Source organism: Phyllostomus discolor, chromosome 4 (assembly GCF_004126475.2).
Source record: "Phyllostomus discolor isolate MPI-MPIP mPhyDis1 chromosome 4, mPhyDis1.pri.v3, whole genome shotgun sequence".
In the NCBI taxonomy this organism is placed as follows: domain Eukaryota; kingdom Metazoa; phylum Chordata; class Mammalia; order Chiroptera; family Phyllostomidae; genus Phyllostomus; species Phyllostomus discolor.
In genome coordinates, this window is record NC_040906.2 from 78,854,607 (window position 1) to 78,880,155 (window position 25,549).

Sequence of the window (25,549 nt, forward strand, 5' to 3'; positions counted from 1 at the left end):
TATCAACTTATCATATTTGGTTATACTATTTTTTGTCATAAGCACCGTTCTTATTTTTATTTATTTCAAAGATGTAAATATCTTCTTCATTTTCTCTCTGAAGCTTCTGCAATCTTTACAGTAACAGAAAAAAATGAATATTATTTTATTTTACTTATCATGTTTGAAAGTCTGTGTTGCCATAATAATGCTAACATTTATTTCTGTATTACTTCTTCCTAACAAACCACACAGTTTACATAGAAATAACCTCATTTATCTTCATAACACACACAGAGCAGTTAAGGAACTGCTAGTTATTAATGCCATTTTATAAATGAGAACCAAGATAACTTCTTGTCACTCTGTCAGGAAACAATACTTATTGTATTAAAAGTAGTGTTCAGACTTGCTCAGGACTTTAATAGCCCTGAAGTTCATGTGCTTTTCAGTTCCACAGATTTTTAGCTGTTCCACTCTTTATATCCATTTTTGTCATTTCTAATTAATTTATTTCCAGCCAAAGAAAAGAATACTGTGTAGATGGGTATCTATGTGTGTGTGCATATATCTATATACATACAAATGTGTATCTGATATACAGGATATATATGTAATATGTATATATACACTGTAAGATTCTAAATCATTATCAATGAAAGCTTTCTGAACAAGAGAAACAATCTATGCTCCAATTATAGTGAAATATTCCATTTTCAGATATTCAAGAAGTGATTTGTTAAAAATATAGCAGATTGAGCCCTGGCTGGTGTAGCTCAGTGGATTGAGCTCTGATCTGAGAAACAAAGGGTCACTGTTTCAATTCCTAGTTACGGCACATGCCTGGATTGCAAGTCAGGTCCCCAGTTAGTGGGTGAGTGACAGGCAACCACACACTGATGTTTCTCTCCCTCTTTCTTCTTTCCCTCCCCCTTTCTCTAAAAATCAATAAATAAAAAATATTTTTAAAAAAGAAAGAAAACATAAGGAGATTGAATGTGGGAGGTAATGGTGGGTAGGGCAGAGGACAGTACTGGGGGAAATGAGAAAAACTGTAATTGAACAACAATTAAAAATAATAAATAAAAATCATTTTATTGAAACATTTAAAAAAATGAAAATACAGGAATCAGATAATGATTTATAGGGAGGTAGTAGAAGAATCTGCAATTGTTCTTTAATACTCATTTCCATCAGGATAAGTATTTAAATGTCTTTGGGATAACTTTTTAAAGTAGAAAATTAAAAACAAAACCAGAAAACAATCATTTCCTTAACCAAATCACCATTTACGTTTAGATTATCTAAACCTTTAAGCTCGATCACCCAATTCTAACTCAAAATTTTATGCCTGTTTACAGCCTTGTGTGAAGGGAAATGTTTTTCTCACCACATCGATACCTTCCAGTCCCTACCCTTCCCTAGCACTCTGACCTCAAGCTCATCAACAAAGAAACATACTTTCACAAAATAGTTTTGGAAAATAACTGCTTTGGGCAATAGAATGGTTTCCTTTAGTTATATTCCCTAAATTAATCTGTCCTGAATATGAATAGATTTTTCTGTTTTGTTTTTTAGTTATTCTTTTTTGTTTTTCTAGCTACTTCTAGCATGGCACAAAAACATAATCTTTCTTTTTTCTTCTACAAGGCCCATCATAGTTCAGAAGCATTAACATTTTCATGTATATTGCATCTTCCAAGTATATAAAAAGATCCATTAAAAAAGTATTTACTTTCACATTTTGAACCATCTCCGTTTTTTTTTTTTTGAGAAATTTGGTGTTTGTGACTGTTGTCCCTCATGTTTCTATGAAACTCTCCTTTTTTCTATAGAACATATTCTTATTTGTTTCTTTTTATTTTTCTGTCTTAATATTTTACTTATCTTTTGAAACAAAATTTTTCTTTTTAAAATCTCTTTTCTGTATAAATATATACATACATGCAATCAACTTTTTTAAACCTCACCTGGGGATATGTTTATATTGATTTGAGAGACAGAAAGAAAAAAAGAGAGGTAGAAAGAGGGAGAAAGAGAGAAATGTGAGAGAGAAATATCAATCAGCTGCCCCGACAAGAAAACAAACCCTCAACCTTTTGTTGTATGGGGTGACGCTCCAATCAACTGAGTCACCTAACCAGAGCAATACACTTAACATTTTTTTTTATTTTCTTGTCTCTTTTTCCTATTTATTTTATCATCAGTGGAGGATGAATAATGATGATGCTGATAAATGAATGTTAATGTATACTTTCAGAATTAAAACTCAAACTTGAAATACTTTTCTTAACACCAAAAATGTTATTAAAAGGTTAAAAGGCAAAAATTGGAACTTAGCTCATAGGATTTTCTAGGCTTCCATGCACTTTTATTCTACTCTGCATATCTATGTGTATTTGGATGCATATGGTTTTCAAATTGTGTTTTGGGTGTAGCTACATACATTCATAGGCATGAGTCACCTCACATTCACTAAGAGCTTAGGGGCACACTCATGATGGACATAGGAGAAGGGAGCAGTAGTAGAACTAGGGAGAGAGACAAGACTGTTTATAATCATAAAAACTAAGTAAGAGAAAAGTATGGGAAGAAGAAAGGAATGAGACATTTTATAGAGTGGAGTATATGTCACAAAAACATAGCTGAGACTTGTCAGGAAGAACAAAAGGCTAAGCTAAAGCTGGACTAGGTGAATTTGGTTCATAATTCTATCCTTTCCTCCAAAATATTTTGTTGCTTAAAGTACAAAAAGCAGATTGAAAAATGATCTACCATTAAGGGAATTATGATGGGAACTCTAGAGATACATGTGTTGAGGCTAGTAGTGAGGACATTAGTAAAATGGTTGACTATTTTGTTCACTTTGTGGTAGGCTCACTATCACAGGTTAAGTGTGACAGTGAAGTATATGACAAAGGACAGAGTTCATGCTCAAACTTGAAGTGCAAATGAATGTAAAGTTCAGTGACAGTAAAAATATGTCACATAAGAAAGCCAGAGATAGTAGAGAATGAGAAAAATGTTGAAACCCAGAGGTGGTATTGGTGATGTGTGACTCTCATTGAGTAGAAAAAGTGAAAATAGTTGGGAACTGTTGCGGATAATAAGTAAAAAGTGTGATAAATAAATGTAAGGAGACTAAAAATCTGGAGGATGGAGATGAAGGGAAAAAATAGATTTTAAAAGTTTGGCCTGTGATAAAAGTTTGGTTCAGAAATATTTTTTAATCCTTACCTGTGTATATGATTTTTTAATTGATTTTAGAGAGAGAGGAAGGGAGAGAGAGAGAGACTGATGTGAGAGTGATAAATGGATCAGTTGCCTCCCATACACAATCCAACTGGGAATAGAACCCACAGCCTTTTGGTATATAGAACAATGCTCCCACCAACTGAACCACCCTGTTAGGATGAGAAATTAAAAAAAAAATAGATTACATGGACTCAAGTGATTAGCATCAGAGAGTAGGTGGAAATTTGAAGATATTTTAATCAAAATAATTGTGTGACTGAAGTGAATGTGGGAAAGCTTATGTACCTCCCAGAATTATTGTACTTCTTGAAACCTATACTACATAATTTGGCACTTAATTAATAGCATATTAATGAAAATAAAAGTGTTTTTCTTCTAGTTGAGTCTAAGTCTTCATTTTTTTGCATCTATTTATTGTTTTTGATTAGGATATTTGCAGAAAATTTAACCATTTTTATTTTTATTTAAACATTGGTTAAGTCAAGTTTATTTATTTAAAACAGTATTTTAATGGGGGTATTTTATAAGATAATCATTTTAGTTAGTAGACCAAATGAGCTTTTTTTACATTATATTAATATGTGAACCTATAACACATAATATTTGTATGTAATGTTTTATATGCATGTAGCAAACATGAAATTATGAATATATCATGTGGTTTTTAAAAGATCAGAGAATAACCCTGGCTGGTGTGGCTCAGGTGGTTGGAGTGCACTGAAGATTGAAGAGTTGGGTCCCCAGTCAGGCATGTACTGGAGGCAACCAATCAATGTTTCTCTAACATTCTCTCTATATCTTTCTTTTTCTTTCTCTCTCTCTCCCCCATCTTCCATCTCTCTAGAATCATATAGATCCTCGGGTAAGAATAAATATATCTTCTGGTGAGGATTAAAAAATAAAAGATAAAAGGACAGAGAATAATCTTTATTTAATAAAACTTCAATGCTTTTTCATATTAAGTTAAATATCAAAACACTCTATAATTTTTTTAGAAATCAAATGTTTCTATCTGTTTTTTAAGTTCCTTTAGATTTCCATCATTAATTCTTATTTTTTTCTTCATAAAACTTGTCTAAAAAATCCAGCCTTAAAAAATATCTCCACCATCTGAAATAGACTTTTTCTATTTTCCTGCTTTATTAACTGCCTGTTTAAAAAAAAATCTCTTCTATTCATGCTTTTACTTCCTTCCCTGTGTCTCCTTATCCTTGTTCCTTTTGCATGATGTTACCAAAATTTAATACTTTCTAATCTTTTTATTTTCTAATAGTCCCACCACTTTTCTGCTTAAAATATCATCAAATACTTACATAATTATCCTACAAATACTAAGATTCAAGGATACAGTAAGTGGTTCAAATGGCTGAATTTATGCCAAGGGATGAGGAATAAAGAAACTGGAGCCCAACTTACTGTCATAAAAAAGAATAATATTTTCAAATGTAGAGTGTGGCCTGTTAGAGCTCAAATAGAATTCTTATAATAGCTATCATTTCTAGTAAAATGGGGATGGTATTTTTTCAACAGGCCCTAAACATTGTTAAGCATAATTGGCTGTATTATTTTATAGAGCAAAACAATAAAAATAATTATAATGCTGACCTATATTAAGCCCTTTGTACTAGACACCATTTTAAAAACTTTGCTTGTATAGTCATTCCAAATGCCTTATGAATTCTGGTGCCATTATTATTCCTACATTGCAGACAAGATAATAAAAATACAGAATAGTTAAATGAATTATCAATGCTCATAGCCAGCCGGTAAAGTGATAGTGTAGGGATTCAAAGGCATTATCTGAATTCAGAGTTTTTACTCTTAATTATTATACTATGTACTTCTCCAATATTATAGGTCTTGGGCATATAAGAATTAAGACAAATACACACACCCTACCTTTAGTGGACTCAAGTAGTATATATCATATTGATTTAATCCATAAATAATTTAAATTACTTGCTCTGTGCCTGGACCTTTGCTCATTGTGTGGGATACAATTGAGAACAAGCCACCCATGTTCCCTGCCCTCAGGCCAGTGGCATAATGGAAAAAGAAAACAAACAAAAATTGCAAACAACATACTACTAGATTATGAAGGAAACAAACAAGGGGCCAAAAATAATAAAAGTAAGTACATGGTATTTAATATGATGGAAATAGATTAGGTAACATGGGGAGAGAGTAGAAAAAGAAGAAAAGAAGACCCTAAATTAAATATTAAGTAGTACATTTGGCTATGATTTTTATTTCTCTTGGGTGTAGACCTAGCAGTAGAATTTCTAGGTCATATATTAATTATATATTTAATATTTTGAAGGTATTCAGACTGATATTCAAAGCAGTTGTAGCATTTTTACATTTCTACAAGCAATGTATGAGGGTTCTAATTTCTCCACATACTTGTCAAACTTATTATCTTTTGTTATTACTGTCATAATATTGGGTGTGAAGTATGATTTTGATTTGCATTTCTCTGATGGCTAATAATATTGAGCATTTTTCATGTTCTTATTAGTCATTTGCATAGCTCATTGGAGAAATATGTATTCAATTTTTATGCCCATTTTTTCCTTGGGTTGTTTGTTACTTTATTGTTGAGTTGTGAGAGTTCTGTGTATATATATATATATATTTTAGATAGAAGTGTATTACTACACTAATGACTTGGAAGTATTTTCTCCCTTTTGTGGATTAGCTTTTTACTTTTTTGGTGGTGTCTTTTGAAGCACAAAAATGTTTAATTTCTATAAAGATTAACTTATCTACTTTTTCTTTTATCATTTGTGCTTTTGGTGTCATGACAAAGAAGGCTGTGCCTAACCCAAGTTTATAAAGATTTAGTTCTGTATTTTATTCTAAGAATTTTATCATTTATTTTCTATACTTAGGTCTAATATACATTTTGAGTGTGCATGTGTATATGGTATGAGGAAATAACCCAGTAGTATTCTTTAGCATGTGCCTATATAGTGGTTGTATACAGTTTATGGGAAACATTAATTTTCCCCATTGAATTTTTCTCATACTCTTGTCAAAAATCAACATGCCATTAATGATATGGTTTACTTATAGACTATCAGTTCCATTCCACTGATCTATATGTCTGTCTTTATGATGCTACCACACTCTCTTGATTGCTAGCATTTTGTAGTAAGTTTAAAATCAAGAAATGTGAGTAGTCTAACTTTTTCCCACAAAGATTATTTCAGCTATTTTTGGCCTCTTCAATTTTCATATAAATTTTAAGATTAGTTTGTCAATTTCTGGAAAAAAGCCAGATGGGTTTTTCGTAGTGATTACATTGACTATTATATAAATAAATATTTAATAACTAATATGATCTATTAAATAGATCTTATTAAATATTACCTATTCAAAAATATTACTCTCTTAATAGTGTTAACTCTCTCAATCCATGAACATTTGTAATTTTCAGTGTACACTTTTAAAATTTCACTTTTGTTAAAAGTATTCCTAATTTTATTTCCCTTTTTTCATGTTTTATTCTTTTAAATGCTGTTACAAATGGAATTATATTATAAATTTTATTTTTGAATTTTTCATTGCAACTGTGTAGAAGTCCAACATAATTTTGTATGTTGCTCTTCTGCCTTCCAATGTATCTGAAGATTTTATAATTCTAAATTTCCTTGTGAACTATTAAAAATGTGGATGATTTATTTCTTCTTTTCATTTTCTGGCCCAATTTTCCTGACTAAATCTTTAATATAATGCTTTATAGAATGGTAAGAGTGATTATTCTTGTCTTGTCCTTGGTCTTATGGGGAATGATCTTATTTATTCACTACTAAGTATGATATAAGCCTTGGGTTTTCATTGACTCATATCATCAGTTTGAGAAAATTACCTTCTATTTCTAGTTTGTTGAGAACTTTTATGATGCAAATATATTGGATTTTATCAAATAAACATCTAACTTAACCATATAAAGTATAGGTGCATTGCAGTGAGGGGGACTGAATGCCAAAAGAGCTATAGGTTATCTGACCCAAGAAGGAAGGAAGGAAGGAAGGAAGGAAGGAAGGAAGGAAGGAAGGAAGGAAGGAAGGAAGGAAGGAAGGAAATGAGAAATTTTAGAGAAGGGTAAAGTTTAGCCCAAATTTAAGTAATGTTTTATTAGGCTTAAAGTAAATCACAGCCATGTGGACTCTGTAGAATGTGGAGGTCAATATCAAGTCTAGACCATGTACTGGGCCCAGGATCATTTCTCTGGAATCTCAAAGTTAAGATAAATGTGGAATGTTGCATCAAAAAATTTCTTATTTTAAGCTTTAAACAGCAAGCTTTCTGCTACTTCTTGGCTTTAGAAAAGAAATCAGTGAATAAGGGATTAGTACACTTTCTTTTTTTTTAATTTTTTTTAAGATTTTATTTATTTATTTTTAGGGAGGGAAGGGAGGGGGAGAGAGAGAGAGAGAGAGAGAGAGAGAAACATCAATGTGCGGTTGCTGGGGGTTATGGCCTGCAACCCAGGAATGTACCCTGGCTGGGAATCCAACCTGGGACACTTTGGTTCACAGCCTGCACTCAATCCACTGAGCTACGCCAGCCAGGGCTAGGGATTAGTACACTTTCAACAAAGGAGACCATTATGACACTTTGCAGTTGCAGCAAGTTCTTGAGATAAATATTATTTCCTGTAAACTTTGCAAGAGGATTTATCTGTGAGTGTTATTCTAGCCAGATGAATGTCAATGTTTTGTACATGTGGCTCTGTCCCAAGCACATCCTTTACTGCCCTTTCCATTCGGTAAGCTCTTACCCTACCTCTAAAATTCTGCACAGGCAGGAAGGAGCTCTTGTTCCTACTCGATATGTGATTTCTAAGAACTCTTCTGAGTATTTGTCAGCATACAGTCGGTGTCAATGTGCCAGACTAGTAGATTCAATTTTTTTAACCCATTGCTGTGAAAACTAGAATATAGCAAATTAGGTTAAGCAATGCTTCTGAGTAATTTGCCTGCCTTGTATCTTTTTGATGAACTGATTTTCTCTTTTTACTTTTATCAAAGCACATTAATAACATCCATGCTTAGCCATACCCAATTAACTTATCAAAGGGAGGGTGGAAGGGAAGGGGATTCTTTTACTTTGAAAGTGCATAGGGTGAGAATGTATTTTTTTACTAGCTACCCATCACAAGTATGGAATTGCTTAATTAGCACTATTGGAGTTATTTTCTTAATTATGTCTATTCTATATCCTTGAGTTCCAAGAATATTTAACTCTGTATTGATACACTCTATTAAATATTACAGGACTTATTGACTGGATAGGTAGATATTTTACTTTAACTTTCAACCTACATGATTATCTGCCAGGACTGGTAATTCAAAATTCCTATTGTACCTGTTCACACACACACACATGCAAACATGCCACATGACCTCACATTGTAGTAAATCATCATAAAATCTATATAAATGTCTTATGCTATCTCAAGTAAAATATTTTTCATGATTTTTAAAAGTTAGTATAGGTTTTTAATTAGTGATTTGCTAATGACAAATACAATTATGAGGAATGAAATATCTTTTTGAGAAGAAATGTATTACTGAAATATTTTAAAGGTAGCAACAGGTTACAATTAAGTATCCTGTCAGCCTGCCATCTATTACAAAAATAAAAGAGGTCATACTTGGAGAGTGAGATGAATTAAGTACTCCAGTAACCCGGGACTTATTAACCATATAAAAGAAGCATCTGCTTCATTTCAGTGGTGATATGGAATGTTTTTTCCTGATGTGTAGGGGAAAGTTGTCATGAAGAAGATCTGTCAAAGTCAGTTAAAGGGGAAGACATAAAGTGAGGATGGATTAATGATTCTGATTTGCTTGTATTTATTTTAACGCTATGCCATTTCTCATTCAATCTGTGAATTATGAAGAAATGTAATGCTGCCTATACTATTAATAGAGTTCACTTCATTTCTTAAGTGATTTGATAGTGCAAAAATCACCATGGGATGGGTGATTTATTATTTAATAACTGAAACACCCTTGGTCATTTGTAACCTTCATCTACTTGCCTCAAATAAGAGCACATTATGATTCAGAGAAAAAGAGCTCAACAGGCTTTATTATAATTTTCTTCATTATCTCTGGCCTAAGATTCCATACTAATTACCCATATTATTTATTATAAATTGTTTCATTGCCTGTGTGAGAGCAGCCACTCAAGGTAAATTATAGTTTATACAATTCATTTGCAGTCAGATATTTTGAAACTAATTAATTGTTTGTTTGGTTCCAACTTGGTGTAGATTGAGAATAGTCCCAGATGCTGTGAACCCATCTCTAAATAGTGGTGTTAAAGAATATAGGTGTTTGGAAGTGATGAATCTGCATTAAAAATCTTGCCTTAACACAATCAGTTCTCTGACCACAGATTTCAGTTTCCTTATTAGGAAAGAGGAACAATAAAACCAAGTTCACAGAATAGATTTACATATTGTGATGAATGCAGACCAATTAACAGAGCGTCTAGCAGAAAGTGCTCCATAACTGGTAGCTGTTAATTTTTATTAGTGGATTTTTGTCTATTGCCTGTAGAAAAACTAGATAAATGACAAAAAATGTAGTCACATTAAATCAATATAGATCAAATGGCTTTAATATTGTTTTTCATTTCCACTAAAGCCTATTGACCACCAAACTAAATATTTACCTGTTTTAAACATGAAACAACCCTTTTCATCCAGTTATTTTCAGAAGAGCTGAGTAATTCCTTTCAGAGCATCCTTGAGAGTAAAAACAATAGAAAGCTTCTGCCTGTTAAAAGTTAATTTTTTAGTATAACTGCCAAAGCTATCCATATTGTTTTCTCAGATTGGACATGCTAATAGTAATAACTCTGAGGAAAACAGAAAACATGAAGGAAAAATTATAATGTTTCTTACTTAAAGATATACTCATGCACCTCTATAGAAAAACAAAACAGCTACCCTATATTATCCTATAGATTGGGAACCCAATTTTAAGAAATAATAACTCTTGTTTTTCACATTGTCACTTTAATGTATTGGAATCTATGTACTATCATTTATCTTCTTCTAACAGCATTTAAAGAATGCCTTAATAGGCAATTAATTTCATTTTCTTTTGCTTTTAGATCACATTATTTGAATTGAATAAAAACTTCCTGTATTAATTTATTAAATCATACTTTACTACTGAATGTTGTAACTGTGGTTAGATTTTGGCTTCTTGATACTATTGCAGTTTTTGATATGTTTGCTTTTCCTTAGTATCTTCAGATGCAATATTAAGAAAACTCATTATGATTATACCTAAATGGTATCTCTGCTATGCAATTTTCAAAAGTATCTCTAAATTGTTGCACACTGGATAATTAATGCTCAAGATACAAAAATAAAATCCACCATTTTTCTAAATAGAAGGCAATTAACTGAGTTTCTAATTTTTTCGAATGAGAAGATTCAGTTTTTAAAGATGAGTTTTTATTAAAACTGTACCCATGAGCAATTCACAGATCAGTTTTTCTGTGTATAATCAATTGTCAATTACACATATCATAATTATTATATTTTATTTTTGAAAGGTTGTGAAGAAATTATTAATGTAATAAAAGATATATGCATATATTTTAAATGCTTTTTTCTGTCCAGAGACCAAGTATTTTGTAGATAAAATATAAATTTGCTCTTTCTTCTTTCAGATGTGGGTTCTGTCGAAGGACTTGCGTATCACAGAGCCTGGGATACGCTGTACTGGACCAGCTCAACTACCTCATCCATCACCAGACATACAGTGGACCAGACTCGGCCCGGAGCATTTGACAGGGAGGCTGTCATAACCATGTCAGAGGATGACCATCCACATGTGCTAGCCCTGGATGAATGCCAAAAGTAAAACAAAACAAAACAAAGAAAAAAACCTTGAATTTTTATTTCTTCATTATAATTATAATTAAAAAACTATCCATCCAAGTTATATTAATGTTAAAATGAATTAACTTTAAAATGAAGGGTTGCCTTTGAAGTTCTCTTTTCCCTATTCATAGAACTAATTATAAATATAAGTAATGAAAATCAGATTGTTTGAATGCCAGGTATAACCTCCATGAGAAATCCAGTTCAAAGGGAAACAGAGACAGTATTGTGTTGGAAAAGGTATATAAAGAAGATATTAGGGCATAGCTGTTTGAAATTATAAATTTGAGATACAGACTATTAATATAAATTGAAAACTAAAAGGTGTTTCTTTAATTAAGTGTAGTAACTTTAACAACTAGGGATCTCTTCAATTAAAATACTGAAAAAACAAACAACAACAACTATTGTGTGCAACTATATGTTCAACATTAGATACTAGATGACAGTTTACATAGCCCATATCTATTTGATGATATAATATAACGGCACTTATAATAATACTAATAGAGAATTCATAGCAAGATAAAATGCTCAGACTCTACTATGGAGCAATGGATCAAATACAAAACAAAACAAATTAGAGAAGCATTGTGTTTTTCGGGAACTGCCATAATGGAAACAATCAAATGAAAACTGAAGAACAAAGCTTGGGTTAAGTATAAAAAATATGTACCCATGGAGTTCAATTTTCATACAATATAGTAAGATATTTGTTAACTACTAGAAAATTCCTTATCCTTAAGTGAAACTAAAACAAAAATCAGATCAATCTGACTTGTACTTAGCAGAAATAGAAGAGCTCTTTTTATGCATAGTAAAGAAAAATTAAAGAATACAAAACAATGATCATTAGACCCTGACCCTGACTACTTGAGAGAAGAAAGAACTACCTGAATCTTTTAGTGTAAGTAACTAAATCTTGATACTCTTACAGAGCTGGAAATGAGTTTAGACCTAACTTACTTAATTGAATGTCTTCAACTTCTAAATAAAGGCTCTAATGGTTGAGAGATGAACATTGAGAGAAAGCTGACTTCCCACAGCTCTGGTGACTGTTAAGACCCACAGGGTCTTCCAATCTCTGAGGCAGAGCTAATACTACTCACATCTGTCCCATCACTATACAGCTTGTACTAGAAATCAGATACATTGATCTTGATGGTTCACCCAAAGTGTTTTAGGATAATAACATATGTCCTACAGTTGATCTTGGAAATTTATAAGACAATTTTGAAATAAACATGAGAAAGATCACTGATTATATTGTATATATAATTAGTTTTAGTTGGAAAGTGTTTTATCTTATAATTATATATTACAAACCTTAAAAATTACATTTTCTTTTTTCATATGCTAAACTTTCAGTTAGAATTAAACACACCAAATATTTTCATCAGGAATTATATGTAATTTAAGTTTAAAGTATGAAAAATATATTTTATCACTTTACACATCAATATATCTACATATGACTTTGGCATTTAGTTGATTAACTAAAAAATTAAAATATTCTAATAAAAGTATACTAACCAACAAAATAGAAACACATACATAGATACAGAGAACAGATTGACAGCTATCAGCAGGGTGAGAGCTAGGTAAAAAGGTGAAAAAATTAAGCAAAACACAAAACAAAACAAACAACAACAACAAAAACACCTCATAGCCATAAATAACAGTATGGTGATTACCAGAGGAATAGGGGGTTGGGGAGGTAGAAGGAAGATAAAGGAGGGTGGGGAATCAATGGTGACAGAAGGAGATTTGCCTTTGAGTTTTGAACACAAGATATGATATATAGTTGATGTATTATAGAACTGTACTCTTGAACCTTATATAATTTTATTAACCAATATCACTCAATAAATTAAACAAAAAATTTAGAAATCTAGAAAATATCCCAAACATAAAAAGAATAAAGTTCAAATTTTCAAATAAAATATAATCTTAAATTTTAGACAAAAGTTAGGCTACTTGAGCTTAAAATTTGGTTCAGTTACTGTAAATTTAATTACTCAATCCCTCTGGCCTCTGTTTCCTCATCTGTGAAATGACAGGTAAGATTAAAAGTATACTAATGCATCAGAAATTCAATAATTTAAAAGCCAGCAATTTAGGAAAATATTGCAAATTGTTTATATTTAATACCGCATATTTATATGTATAACTTTTTAAATGTTTTAACTAAAACTTTCATTTTTAAAAGTCACTATGGATAAAACAACTACATAATTCAAGAAAGTGGAATTCTTTTTTTTTAATGTACTGGTTTCTAAAACAAAATGTTTTTGACTTTTGCTTACTTGGAAGGAACACTTATGTGTTCCATAGAATAGATAAAATGCTATAAATTATTTTAACAACAAAGAGCATAGATGACCTAGCTTTCTTTAATTGGTGAGGATTATTTTTAAATTAATAAGTAAAAAGAGTTTTGCTTTGAACTTAAATATATATGAAATATTATTTCAAATAACTTTTCTTTGTCAATAATTATTAAGCAGATTTTTTTCAAATATTTAGAGCAGACTTTCAGCCTCTCTACCTTCCTCCTACTTTTTCTTCTTTCTTTCCTTTTCTTTTTTCTTTTCTTTCCCCTTCCTCCCTCCTTCCCTGTCCCCTCTCTCCTTCCCTTCCTTCATATTTTCTATCCTCAGTAGCAACAGTCAGTCTTCTAATAAACTCTTAGGAACAGTCCTACAGATAAAAAAACAAACAAACACAGAGCTGTTTCAGTAAAAATAGGAATTAAGAAATGAAACCCTGCAGCCTCTCCACCACTCTTCTAATTACCTCTAAGGTCTTCTTTGGAATTCTAGGACTTCCTCAAAGAGTGACTTGACACAAAATATATAGAACCAGAGACATTTAAATAAAGAACTGACAGTAGCCAAGGTGGAGGGAGGAGAATGATAATGAGGGAAAGAAGTGGAAGAGTCATCCAGGAACATGTATAAAGGACCCATAGACAAAGCCAAAGGAGTGAGGGTGGGAGGTGGGGATGGGTGGGGAGGAGGAAAGTGGTGGCAGGGAAAATAAACACAACTGTACTTGAACAATAATAAAAAATAAACAAAATTATTTTAAAAAATAATAACTTGACAAACATGGAGGTAAAGTAATCTATAAAATATTTAAGTAACAAATATTATGTTTAAGGATTTGAGAGTAACTGCTGGAATTCCAGAAACATTATAATTTATAGAAAAATCATGCTGAGAGAATGGAGTAAAAAGATATTAAATAAATACAGGAGTTTAGGGATTCTATCTCTTGAAACCATATTAAAAGATATTGCAGAATTTAAAGGAAAAACCTGGAAGAAGAGGGTCATTTTGATCTTCACCATTGAAGAAAATAAATAGGTTAAGAATGATGTCCGAAATTATCATATTGTACACATTGAATAATAGGTTAATATTTGCAGTTCATAGAAAATTTAAGATAACTGTTTTGTACTTGAGTATAATAAATCCTCATTATTCAGAAAAGTGACTCAATTTAATTAAACTATTATTTGAGACAATGAACAGGATAATTGATTTTCAGAAATGGTTTCCAGGTTTCATTTTAGAAACTGGGAAATTTGCATGTAAATATAATATACATATAATACTTTATTACCTACACTTCCTTAAGGATGTAGAATATGGGAAATAATTTTGTTTAATTTTAAATAGTTTCACATTGCCATGTTTTTACTGTATTTACTGTTAATAAAATTTTAATACATTTTCACAATTTTTATTGTAATTAGTTTAATGTTTTGGACCAACTGGAATGAACAGCATCCAAGTATCATGAGATCAACCCTGACTGGGAAAAATGCTCAAGTGGTGGTCAGTTCAGACATACTCACTCCAAATGGACTCACCATTGACCACCGTGCGGAGAAACTGTACTTCTCAGATGGCAGCTTAGGAAAAATTGAAAGGTGTGAATATGATGGCTCCCAGCGACATGTAAGTTGAGAATTTCTTGAATATACATGTGAACATGATACATTTGAAAAAATATATGCTTTATTTTTTCCTACAATATTTATATGAAAGAATGTCAAAAGAGGTTGTTTGAACCAATTCAATTAGATAATACATTCAGTGCAAAAGAAAACTGTGGATAACGTGAAAACATTCTTCAAGTGCATTTGCTACCATGGAGACAGTTTGACTCACACAAACTTTAATTGTAGAAAAAATAAGTGATTTTTTCTAGTTATTAGTTGAATTGCTAATTAATGGAATTGTTAGAGTGATTTGCATAAGCTTCATTGTTGTTTATATATTTTTTCAATATGTGAAATAAAGTTGGTCATTTACCCTAGGCTGGAGGAACATTAAAAAAAAATGAAATGATCTTCTATCTGTGTTGGATCCTCAAAGCAACCTAAGCTTTGAAAAGAGAACAATAGGATTCTTTTCACAGGCCCATTCTCTGCCTCCTTTCTCTGGGTCCAAATTAAATGTTAGTAGAAGAGTCTCGATGCTGCCCCTGAGGAACCCTTACAGTAGGCATTGGGTAGGTAGAATGGTAAAAGTCCAGTGCCTTCCCCTTATATTAAGAAGGCAGTAGCCCTTAACAACTGAAAAACTCAGAGTTCAGGAGAGTAAGTCTGGGTAGATACACCAAGGGAGAAATCTTTACCCTGGCGCCCAACCCCAGCACATGCTGAAGGACAAAATGATGCAGAGGCTTTTCCCTCCTCCACTATATTTCTCGAAGTGCCAGATGGTATATATGTAAAGCTTCATAAGCCATATTTTCTCTATCACAACTACAGTGCCTCATAGTGCTAAGGCAGACATGCAGAATATGTAAATGAATAAGTATGTCAGTATTTCAATAAAACTTCATATACAGAAACAGGCAACCAACCAATAGGTCATAGTTTGCTAACACTAAATCTACACCTTTAAGCACACTGTTTAATTTGAATATAAACCTATACAAATATAAATATATTATCTATACACAGATAATAAAATGATGAAAATGCTTTCAAGGACAAAACAGTTGGGGAAAGGAGACTACCAGTGATAAAACCCTGTTTTGGCCATGCATTTGGCTTAGGCACTCCTGGGCACCTAAATGAAATTCTGTGCATCATTTTCTTCATCTATGACATAGAAATCATCATAAAAATTCCTGCAACTAAGGAATGCAATGAAAATAAAATAAAATATGAAAAGCTTAGTACAGTATCTAGAGCACCTAGTCAATGACTGTTAGCAACTGTGATTAGTAAGTAGAAGTCTTTAAAAATAAGAATAGTGAGCAGTCCCTAAAACAGTTAATAAAATATGTAAATAAAATTTTGCAAAAATGTTTGAAATTTTAAAAATTGATTGCTTTTTTAAACAAAAATAGTACATTTATTTTTACTTAGAATTCATGTGGCAATAAAGATGGGGAAATCTGGAGACATTAAGAATGTAATAAACTTAAAAATAATTTCCCAATTTTAAGGTCTGACCAGATTTAATTTTCTTGATGGTAAAGCTGATTTATTGGAGAAGTAGAGGGAAAAGATTATGCAGTTCTAAGTTCAAGGTAAAGTTGGTAAATGTCCTATGGGGAAATAAAATCATAACCTTTAAAGTAATGTTCTCTCCTCGACATTTGCATCTCTATAGTACAGAAATGTTCCTAGGTTTATTGATACATAATTGACACATAACACTCTGTAAGTTTAAAGTGCACAGCATAATGATTTTAAAAGAGTGTATACTGTAAAATGTGTATAGACTGCACCTGAGACAGTTTTTATTTTCTTTCGGTGGTGAGAACTTTTAAAATATACTCTTTTAACAACTTCAAATATATACCGCAGCCCTGGCTGGCATAGCTCAGTGGGTTGAGCACGGGCTGCGAACCAAAGTGTCTCAGGTTCAATTCCCAGTCAGGGTACATGCCTGGGTTGCAGGCCATGACCCCCAGTATGTATGTATGTGTATATATATATATATATATATATATATATATATATATGTACTGCAGTACTGTTAACTATAGCCAGCCAGAAGTATCCTGCTTTAGACAAGGACAGAAAATGGATTAGAATTAAAACTAGACTTATTTGTAATGCCAAAAATCTTTTAAATTTAGTTAGAGATAACTGATTAATGGACCACATATGGTGAATATAATTGCCATACCTAAGAATAGATGGCAGGGTGCGGGGAGAAAAGCAGGTAAATAAAAATAAATTGCCTGGCTGGCGTAGCTCAGTGGATTGAGTGTAGGCTGCGAACCAAGTGTCGCAGGTTTGATTCCCAGTCAGGGTACATGCCTGGGTTGCAGTCCATGACCCCCAGCAACTGCACATTGATGTTTCTCTCTCTCTCTCTCCCTCCCTTCCCTCTCTAAAAATAAATAAATAAAATATTTTAAAAATATATAAATAAATTGAAGTGGTGACACTGTAAAAGTCTAGAGAGAACATAGGCAGGAAAATTTCAAATATTCCACACAGCAATATTTTCACTGATATCTCCCCTAGAGCAACAGACATAAAGGAAAAAATAAACAAATGGGATCTCATCAAAATAAAAAGCTTCTGCACAGCTAAAGAAAACAGAATTAAAATGTAAAGAGAATCAACTGTATGGGAAAACATATTTGCCAATGATACCTCAGACAAGGCTTTTATCTTCAAAATATAAAAAGAACTCACATGATTCCACTTTAGAAAGACAAATAACCCAATTAAAAAATGGGCAAAGGACTTGAACAGACACTCCTCCAAGAAGGACATGCAGAAGGGCCAGGCATATGAAAAGATGCTCAGCATCACTAGCCATCAGAGAGATGCAAGTTAAAACCACAATGAGATGCCACTTCACACTGGTCAGAATGTCCATCATAAACAAATCAACAAACAAGTATTGGGAAGGATGTGAAGAAAAAGGAACCCGGAATGCAGTCTGGTGCAGTCACTATGGAAAACAATATGGAATTTCCTCAGAAAACTAAAAATGGACTGCCTTTTGACCCGGCAATTCCACTGCCAGAATTATACACTAAGAAACCTGAAATACCAATTCAAAAGGACCTATGCACCCCAATGTTCATAGCAGCACAATTTACAATAGCCAAGTGCTGGAAGCAACCTAAGTGCCCATCAGTAAATGAATGGATCAAAAAACTATGGTGCATTTATATGATGGAAAGCTATATAGCAGCAAGAAGCTTCTACCCTTTGCAACAGCATGGATGGATCTGGAGAGCATTATGATAAGTGAAATAAGCCAGGCGGTAAATGATAAATGCCATATGATCCCAGCTATAAGTGGAACCTAATCAACAAAACAAATAAGCAAGCAAAATATAACCAGAGTCACTGAAATTAAGAAGAAACTGACAGTAATGAGAGGGGAGGGGAGAGAGGGAGAATGGGGGGAAAAGCGGGAAGGATTTTCAGGATCACGTATAAAGGACACATGGACAAAACCAAAGGAGGGTAGGATCAAGGATGGGAAGTGGTATGGGGAAAATGGGGTCAACTGTACTTAAACAACAATAAAAAAATATAAAAATTTTATTTTCAAAAATAAGTCAAGTATATACAGTGGTAAAAGGACAGTCTCCTCAATAAAATGTCTTCTTTAATAAAAGGAATTAAATAAAATAAATATAGCCCCCCCAAATAAGTTGAAGTGGATATAGGCTTGTTGTGAGGAGCCATAGAAGCATCACCTCTATCAGGACATACTAGAAAATAATACCACACCTGGGATAAATGATTACCTGGTTGTTTTTTCAAAAGTATTATTCACTAGCTTCATTTAGAACTTATTCACTTATTTTCAGACACATTCTTTCACATTATGTCCTCATAATAACCCTGAAATATAGGTCGTTGTATGTTGGAAAACTAAAATTTATAAACATTAAATAACTTGCATAAGCTTACATGATCTTTAATTAGAAAGACAGGCCAAAAATTTAGATAGAATTATTGAATTAGAGTAATGTTTTTTAGTACAAACTAAAATTATCAGGTCTTAGCCTATTATTTCAGTGTTCCATACAACTGTCCTCTGTCAGTACTACTCACAGTAGTTCTCCACAATAACGAGGTGCCTGTACTGTAATGTAAATGAATGTACTTCCTCCTTCTTTAAGAACTCACACATACATACACACACATCTATCTATGTATGTATCTACCCAAGTGTAAACACACATTTTAGTTAGTTGCCCTAGGATAAATATCTATATGTCCCTATGTAATATAATAAGTATATATGTATAAGTATATTATATATATACTTATATAGCAGCCAAAAAAACAGACCCAAATAAGTGCGCATGTCTGACCACTTCTACAATCTTTGCAACCAATAATAAATTTATTACCTTCGTGTTACTCGTATTTCTTTTTTTTAAAGATTTATTTATTTATTTTTAGAGAGGGAAGGGAGGGAGAAAGAGAGAGAGAGAGAAACATCAATGTGCAGTTGCTGGGGGCTGTGGCCTGCAACCCAGGCATGTGCCCTGGCTGGGAATCGAACCTGCGATACTTTGGTTCGCAGCCTGTGCTCAATCCACTGAGCTACGCCAGCCAGGGCTCATATTTCTTTAATGTTATAATATATATCCTTTACACAGGTGAATATTTTAATTTATTACTGAATATTACAATATGCCTAATAGAATCTTAGATTCTACTGATTTACTTAATACACTAGATAGATTTGCTCCTTTACAAAGTAGGATCCACAGCTTGTTACCATAGATCACATTATTTTGACACATATTACAAGAACCACAGTGACTGATAAAGAAGAAAACAAGATCCAGCTCTGAGTGACACATTGCCCCCTTTATAATAGTATTCTAATAACCATATAGAACTTCTGTATTCTTAATAGTACTCTTTACATATCTCCTTTCTATTATGCTGAGACAAGTTAATTTGGAGGCTGCACCAAAAGACAAAGATCAGCATTTTACTCCACCATCTTTGCAAGAACATTTTCACTGCCTTTTCTCTAAAACTATTTAATAGATTCTCCAAAGGTTTAGACATAACACCTCTTCCATGGCTTCTGTTACATATGACTCTTCCTATTGCTTTCAGTATTTCTTTTACCTGTGTATTTTGTTCCACTTATTGAATGAAAAATCATGTAGTTAGGAACAAATAAATGTTTACTTATCACACAAATTGGAAATTAATATTTATTGAATTTATATAATCTAATTTTGTTAAAGATAAGATTACAAAATAATTACTACATTAAGAAGTTGGATGTTTATATAATCTTTTAAAATTTTACTTTCAGTGGAATGCTGAATTCAAGCCTTACTTTGGATGTTGATCACTTACATGAATATTACCAAGTGTGGTCAAGTTCCTCTGCCCCAATAATTGGGCTTTTAATTAGGATGCATCTAGACTGTTTGACTATGGAGAGCATATGACTATAATACAATGAAGATTTCAAGGTTGTAAAGTATCTAGGAGCTCTGTTTTTTTCTGCCTTTGAAAAACAAAAATTCTGTACAGTTATGCTCTAATCAAGTACATACAATTTTTCTTTAATGAAGCTCACACTGAATAACTGAGAAATTGTTCTATTTTATGTGAAGACCTCAGATAAGAAAAATGCATTCTTTAAATTTAAAATCTTGATATAACACTGTTTTTATTTGTGTCTTCTCTCTTTTAAAACATGTGAGGTAAACCAGATTCAGACAATTAAGTATTTTCTATTAGTACATCTACCTTAGTTTCATAAAAATTATTATGATAAAGAAAATTAAAACTTTAAGCCAATTCAAAAAGATTTAATATGTCACTTACAAAATTATCCATTGCACCAGTCCTTTCTCAAATAAAGCAATGAAAGCCCCCAAGTAATATTACTTTCTCATAATCCTTTCTATCAAGAGAGTGTTTTTCAAGTCTATGTAACAGATTCTATACTTGAAGATGAATTGAACAATGTTTTCCTGTAATGTAAGTAGAGGTAGTCTGATCTCGATGAATACTGCATCCCTCCCTTCCTTCCTTCCTTCCTTCCTTCCTTCCTTCCTTCCTTCTCTTTCTTTTTCTTTCTGCTGTGTATAAAGACTGTTGAGGTCCAAGGCAAACCTATATACTAGCACATCAAACTGATGACACTGCTCAAAAAGAGTCCCATTTATTAAAAAGTACCCTGTATATGAATTTATGGCCTTGAAGAATACAGGCAGACTGAGGATAAAGATTAATAATTCTGTCTTGAATATAACCGTTGAGTTCAAACAGAAGATACCTTTTCTATTTAAATGCACGATAACTTCCACTCATTTTTGCAAAATTTAGAACGTTTGTGTTGAATATAGCTGTAATTTATGTTTATGTGTAACAAAGGACAGTTTTCTCCTAACATTTTGACAGATGATGCATTAATCACAATCCGAATGTTTTAATCTTTTATTTCACTTGAGGTACTTGATAAGACAACTTATTCTAGTTTAAGCATGATTTTTTAAACAACACCTATTTCCTTATGAATTGTCTTTAGATCTCAATCCAAGCTTTTGAAGAAACTGGAACAAATTAGCATTTTTTGTTTTTCTCTCTGAGACAGTGCTTCAAATCCTGGGTGAAAAATTATCTTGAGTTAATTTACTATATACAATACTTTTTTACACAAAAAGTATGATACAAGTCTTCTGTGAAATTAAAGAAACAATTTGGATCTCATTTTCCTATAGATATCACATGGATTTAGGAGTAGAGTTAAACTTTGTAAAAAAGGAGGGGTTCTTTATGTTTTATTCCCTTTGATAATAACATGGTCCAAGAAAATTGCTTAGTTAGATGATCCTGTTTGGCATAGATCAGAGATTTTTCAGCTGTGCACTGTAAGAACTTTTTAAACATACGATGCCTGACTATTTAGTCAGGGGCACTGACCTCTTTTATCTTAGGTTGTCAAATAAAACAATGACAACAGTTGATACCATAATACCATCTGATGTGAATGAATAAAAATTATACCTTTTCTTGTCAGAGACGCTAAAATTATATTTTTGGTATGCCACAGAATTTTAGTAACAACTTTATGTGGGCTATGCATTGAGAAATGTTGAAAATCACTGGTGCAGGTTAGAGCTGAACATTTTAATTCAAGAATGCAAAGGAAATACTGCCATATTTCTTTCATGGGTGAAGATATAAGCTATCTTTAAGTAGTATACAAAACTCAACTTCTATTCTCTTCAATCTTGTGTTCTCTGTCTTTATTATGTTTATTGGATAAATGTAAGCCTGTGGGTTCAAAGTTATCTCACCATTTTGCTAGTGATCTGGATTCTTTGGCCGCTGTTCTCCACTGTCTGTCAGTACTGTGTGTTTCCCACTAACTACATAGTCTGGATCATCCACTGTTTCCTGTATGTTAGTCATGGTTTGACCACTAGAACAGAAGTTATATTTGTTCCTGACTTTAATTTTTAATTGATCTGAATTTCTGAATACTTATTATACTTTCATTTTCATTTAGTGATCAATCAGTTGTTTCTATAATCCATTACTAAGAAAACCAGAGAACTTTTGAGAGTGCAATTGAGAAGGCAGGTCAATCTTTGTTTCTTTAGGAAAGGTTAAAGATGCAATCCAACTTATGATTAAAGATATAAAAAGAAGACTTTTCTCTTGGAATAAAAATACCATTTATTCTGTGAAAATATTCTGGAAATATGAAAAATATTATAGAAATTATTATCTGATGACTATTGAAAAGTGGACCAATCTTACTAATATCCTATACATTCAGGACTTTGCACTTCATATCAATACCTTTTTAATTAACTTGTATGTATGAAAAAGTGACCAATATCAATTCTTAATTTGATATGTGCCTGTCCAGTTGAGTTGAAGAGTTGGAAATCATAGAATGCATTTTGGATAACATTTTTTTCTAATTTCTCATAGAAGGTAAAAGCTTATTATCTGAAAAATTAACTTTGATCCAGTTTAGTTAATTCTTTTTTTTTCTTTTCACTTTAAAGATTTTATTTATTTATTTTTAGAGAGGGAAGGGAGGGAGAAAGAGAGAGAGAAACATCAATGTGCAGTTGCTGGGGGCCATGGCCTGCAACCCAGACATGTGCCCTGACTGGGAATTGAACCTGCAATGCTTTGGTTCGCAGCCTGCACTCAATCCACTGAGCCACGCTAGCCAGGGTCTAAGTTAATTCTAATCTTCAGTTGATTTATCTGTTTGAGGCTTCTGTGTGTGTGTGTGTGTGTGCGTGTGTGTGTGTGTGCATTTCCTATTATTCTCATCCCTCCATCCTACCTTGTTCACCTTGGGCAAGCATACCAAAGTGATATATACCAATTTAGTTCATATATATTTTCAAATAGATTGGTTAACCAACATAGTGAATTTTATTTTTCCTTTTGGGAATATATTCTACAAGGCACTGTAAAATAGTGTAAAAGCACAGAGTTAAAAATAATGATATTTAGGAAGTAAAACATATAGTTTCAAAAGATTAAATATTCCATGAAAAACTAGAGTACTATGAAATATAAGAGATGTAAACTATTGTTCAACTTATAAAGTACTGCAGTAATGCAATATAAAGGAGTATCCAGAGAAAAAAATAATTATGGAAAAGAACAGTTGGTTTTCATAGTTGTATATTTTACAACTTTTGATGAGGCAGAGAGTAGTAGAGAACACTTCTAGGAATAGGGAGATCAGATATGCCCAAGGGAGTTGACAGATTGGAAAGAAGCTAGACATTACAAGCTGAAACACTTGAGAATGTATCTTTAATGAAAAGGAAGCAGTTTATATGTAAGTTACTTGATAAGGTTTGGAGAGGTTTTGTGAATGTAGACATTGTGAGCCCATAAACAGTACAATGCTATTGTATCCCAAAGTGTGTGTGAATAGTGTGTCTTCACTCGATTATCTGGAGGAGTTAAATTGTATTCAAGCACATTGTTGAAACTATGGTTGGAATAAAGTCTGGTAGGTGTAATTACAGCATCACATCTTAAAGACTTTAATATGCTCATAAACACTATAAATCTTCAGAATGGAAACAAGTCCATAGCTTTGTTCTTATCAGAAAGCCATCTTTTTAAACATTGCATGCCATGGGATTTAAGTGTTTATAGAGATCTGAAAAAATGGATATACTATTTATGAGTCACTTAGTTTATTATAGAAACATTATAGAATCCATTACTAATAAGTAGATCAAATATTAAAAACATAAACATAAAACAATGTGTTTTAAAAGTATATTTTACTTTTTTTTTAGTTCCTGCTAAGTATAGCTTACCAAATCTATTCCTAGGGTTCTTTTCTGCTAAACTCAGTTTGGTTTTACTTTTCTATATTTTATCTTAGAATAAGGTCATAATGAAATATAATTGTATATAATTTAAATATGATCTGTATTAATAAAAAGATAATAAATGCTTGGGTTTTTTCCTAATTTTAATTACTACATTAATTTGTGTAGTGGCTCTGTCTATAAATTTATTGAGGAAATCATTCTTTGTTTAGAGTATTTGATGAATATTCTGGGGTGATCTATTTATTAAGGGGGAAACAGACAATAATTTCATTCTGTTTTATTTTCATTTCTGTTCTGTGCCTGTCATTTCTGTTGTTCCAATGGCTGTAACAACAGCATGTTGACAGGGGCAAAGACAAAGTGATTATAGCCTTTCTCTCTGCAGTTACCCTGTGCGCATTAATCATTTCTTGGAAGGAATCTAGCTACCTGGGTGACACAAAAGTCTTCCAAAAGAAATGTTGTTTATGTTCCTAGAAATTGCAATTGCTGATATGTCTTGCTTCTGACATTCTTTTAGAAACTTTGTCCAAAGTTTTTATTTTTCCAAGAGTATATTCCCAGGTAGAAATACTATGTCCTCAAACCTATCTGTAGAATGAGAAGGATACAGGATAATCTGTCTTCTAGATAAACACACTCTGATGACATGAATTCTTTTGAGTAACAATCAGAAAAGAAGTTTGCTTGTTTCTTGACTAGTCTTAAATATAAATAAGATCAACCACAGGATAACTGATATTCTACTTTTTATGATATCCAAAATTTTCTTAGTACTATGGAATCAATTATTTCATTTGATAAATTAATTAAAAAATCTATGCATCTATGTATCTATTTAATCAATATATATCTATGTTATTGATTTTTGATATTATACTTTTACTTATGCTGTAAAACCTATAGGGGTCTGAATTCTGAAACTTGTAGATTAGGTTTGAGGTCCAGAACAATAAATTTTATGACAATATAAGTTTGAATTACTTAGACAAGTCAAAATCATATCCTGTACACCAAGAAAAGGCACTGTGATTTACATTTTAAAAAATGTGAAACACTTGAATTTAACCATGTAATGTTTTT

The 25,549-nt window shown here is 32.1% G+C and overlaps 1 protein-coding gene across 1 annotated transcript in view; it reads left to right on the forward strand.

The window, feature by feature from the left end:
- Positions 1 to 25,549, forward strand: part of LRP1B (LDL receptor related protein 1B) — a 1,792,671-nt gene that overhangs the window by 1,423,816 nt on the left and 343,306 nt on the right. The window contains exons 42-43 of the mRNA XM_036023545.1: positions 10,936 to 11,125; positions 14,910 to 15,114. Coding sequence (XP_035879438.1) covers positions 10,936 to 11,125; positions 14,910 to 15,114 — 395 coding nt within the window. The remainder of the gene's footprint in view (positions 1 to 10,935; positions 11,126 to 14,909; positions 15,115 to 25,549) is intronic.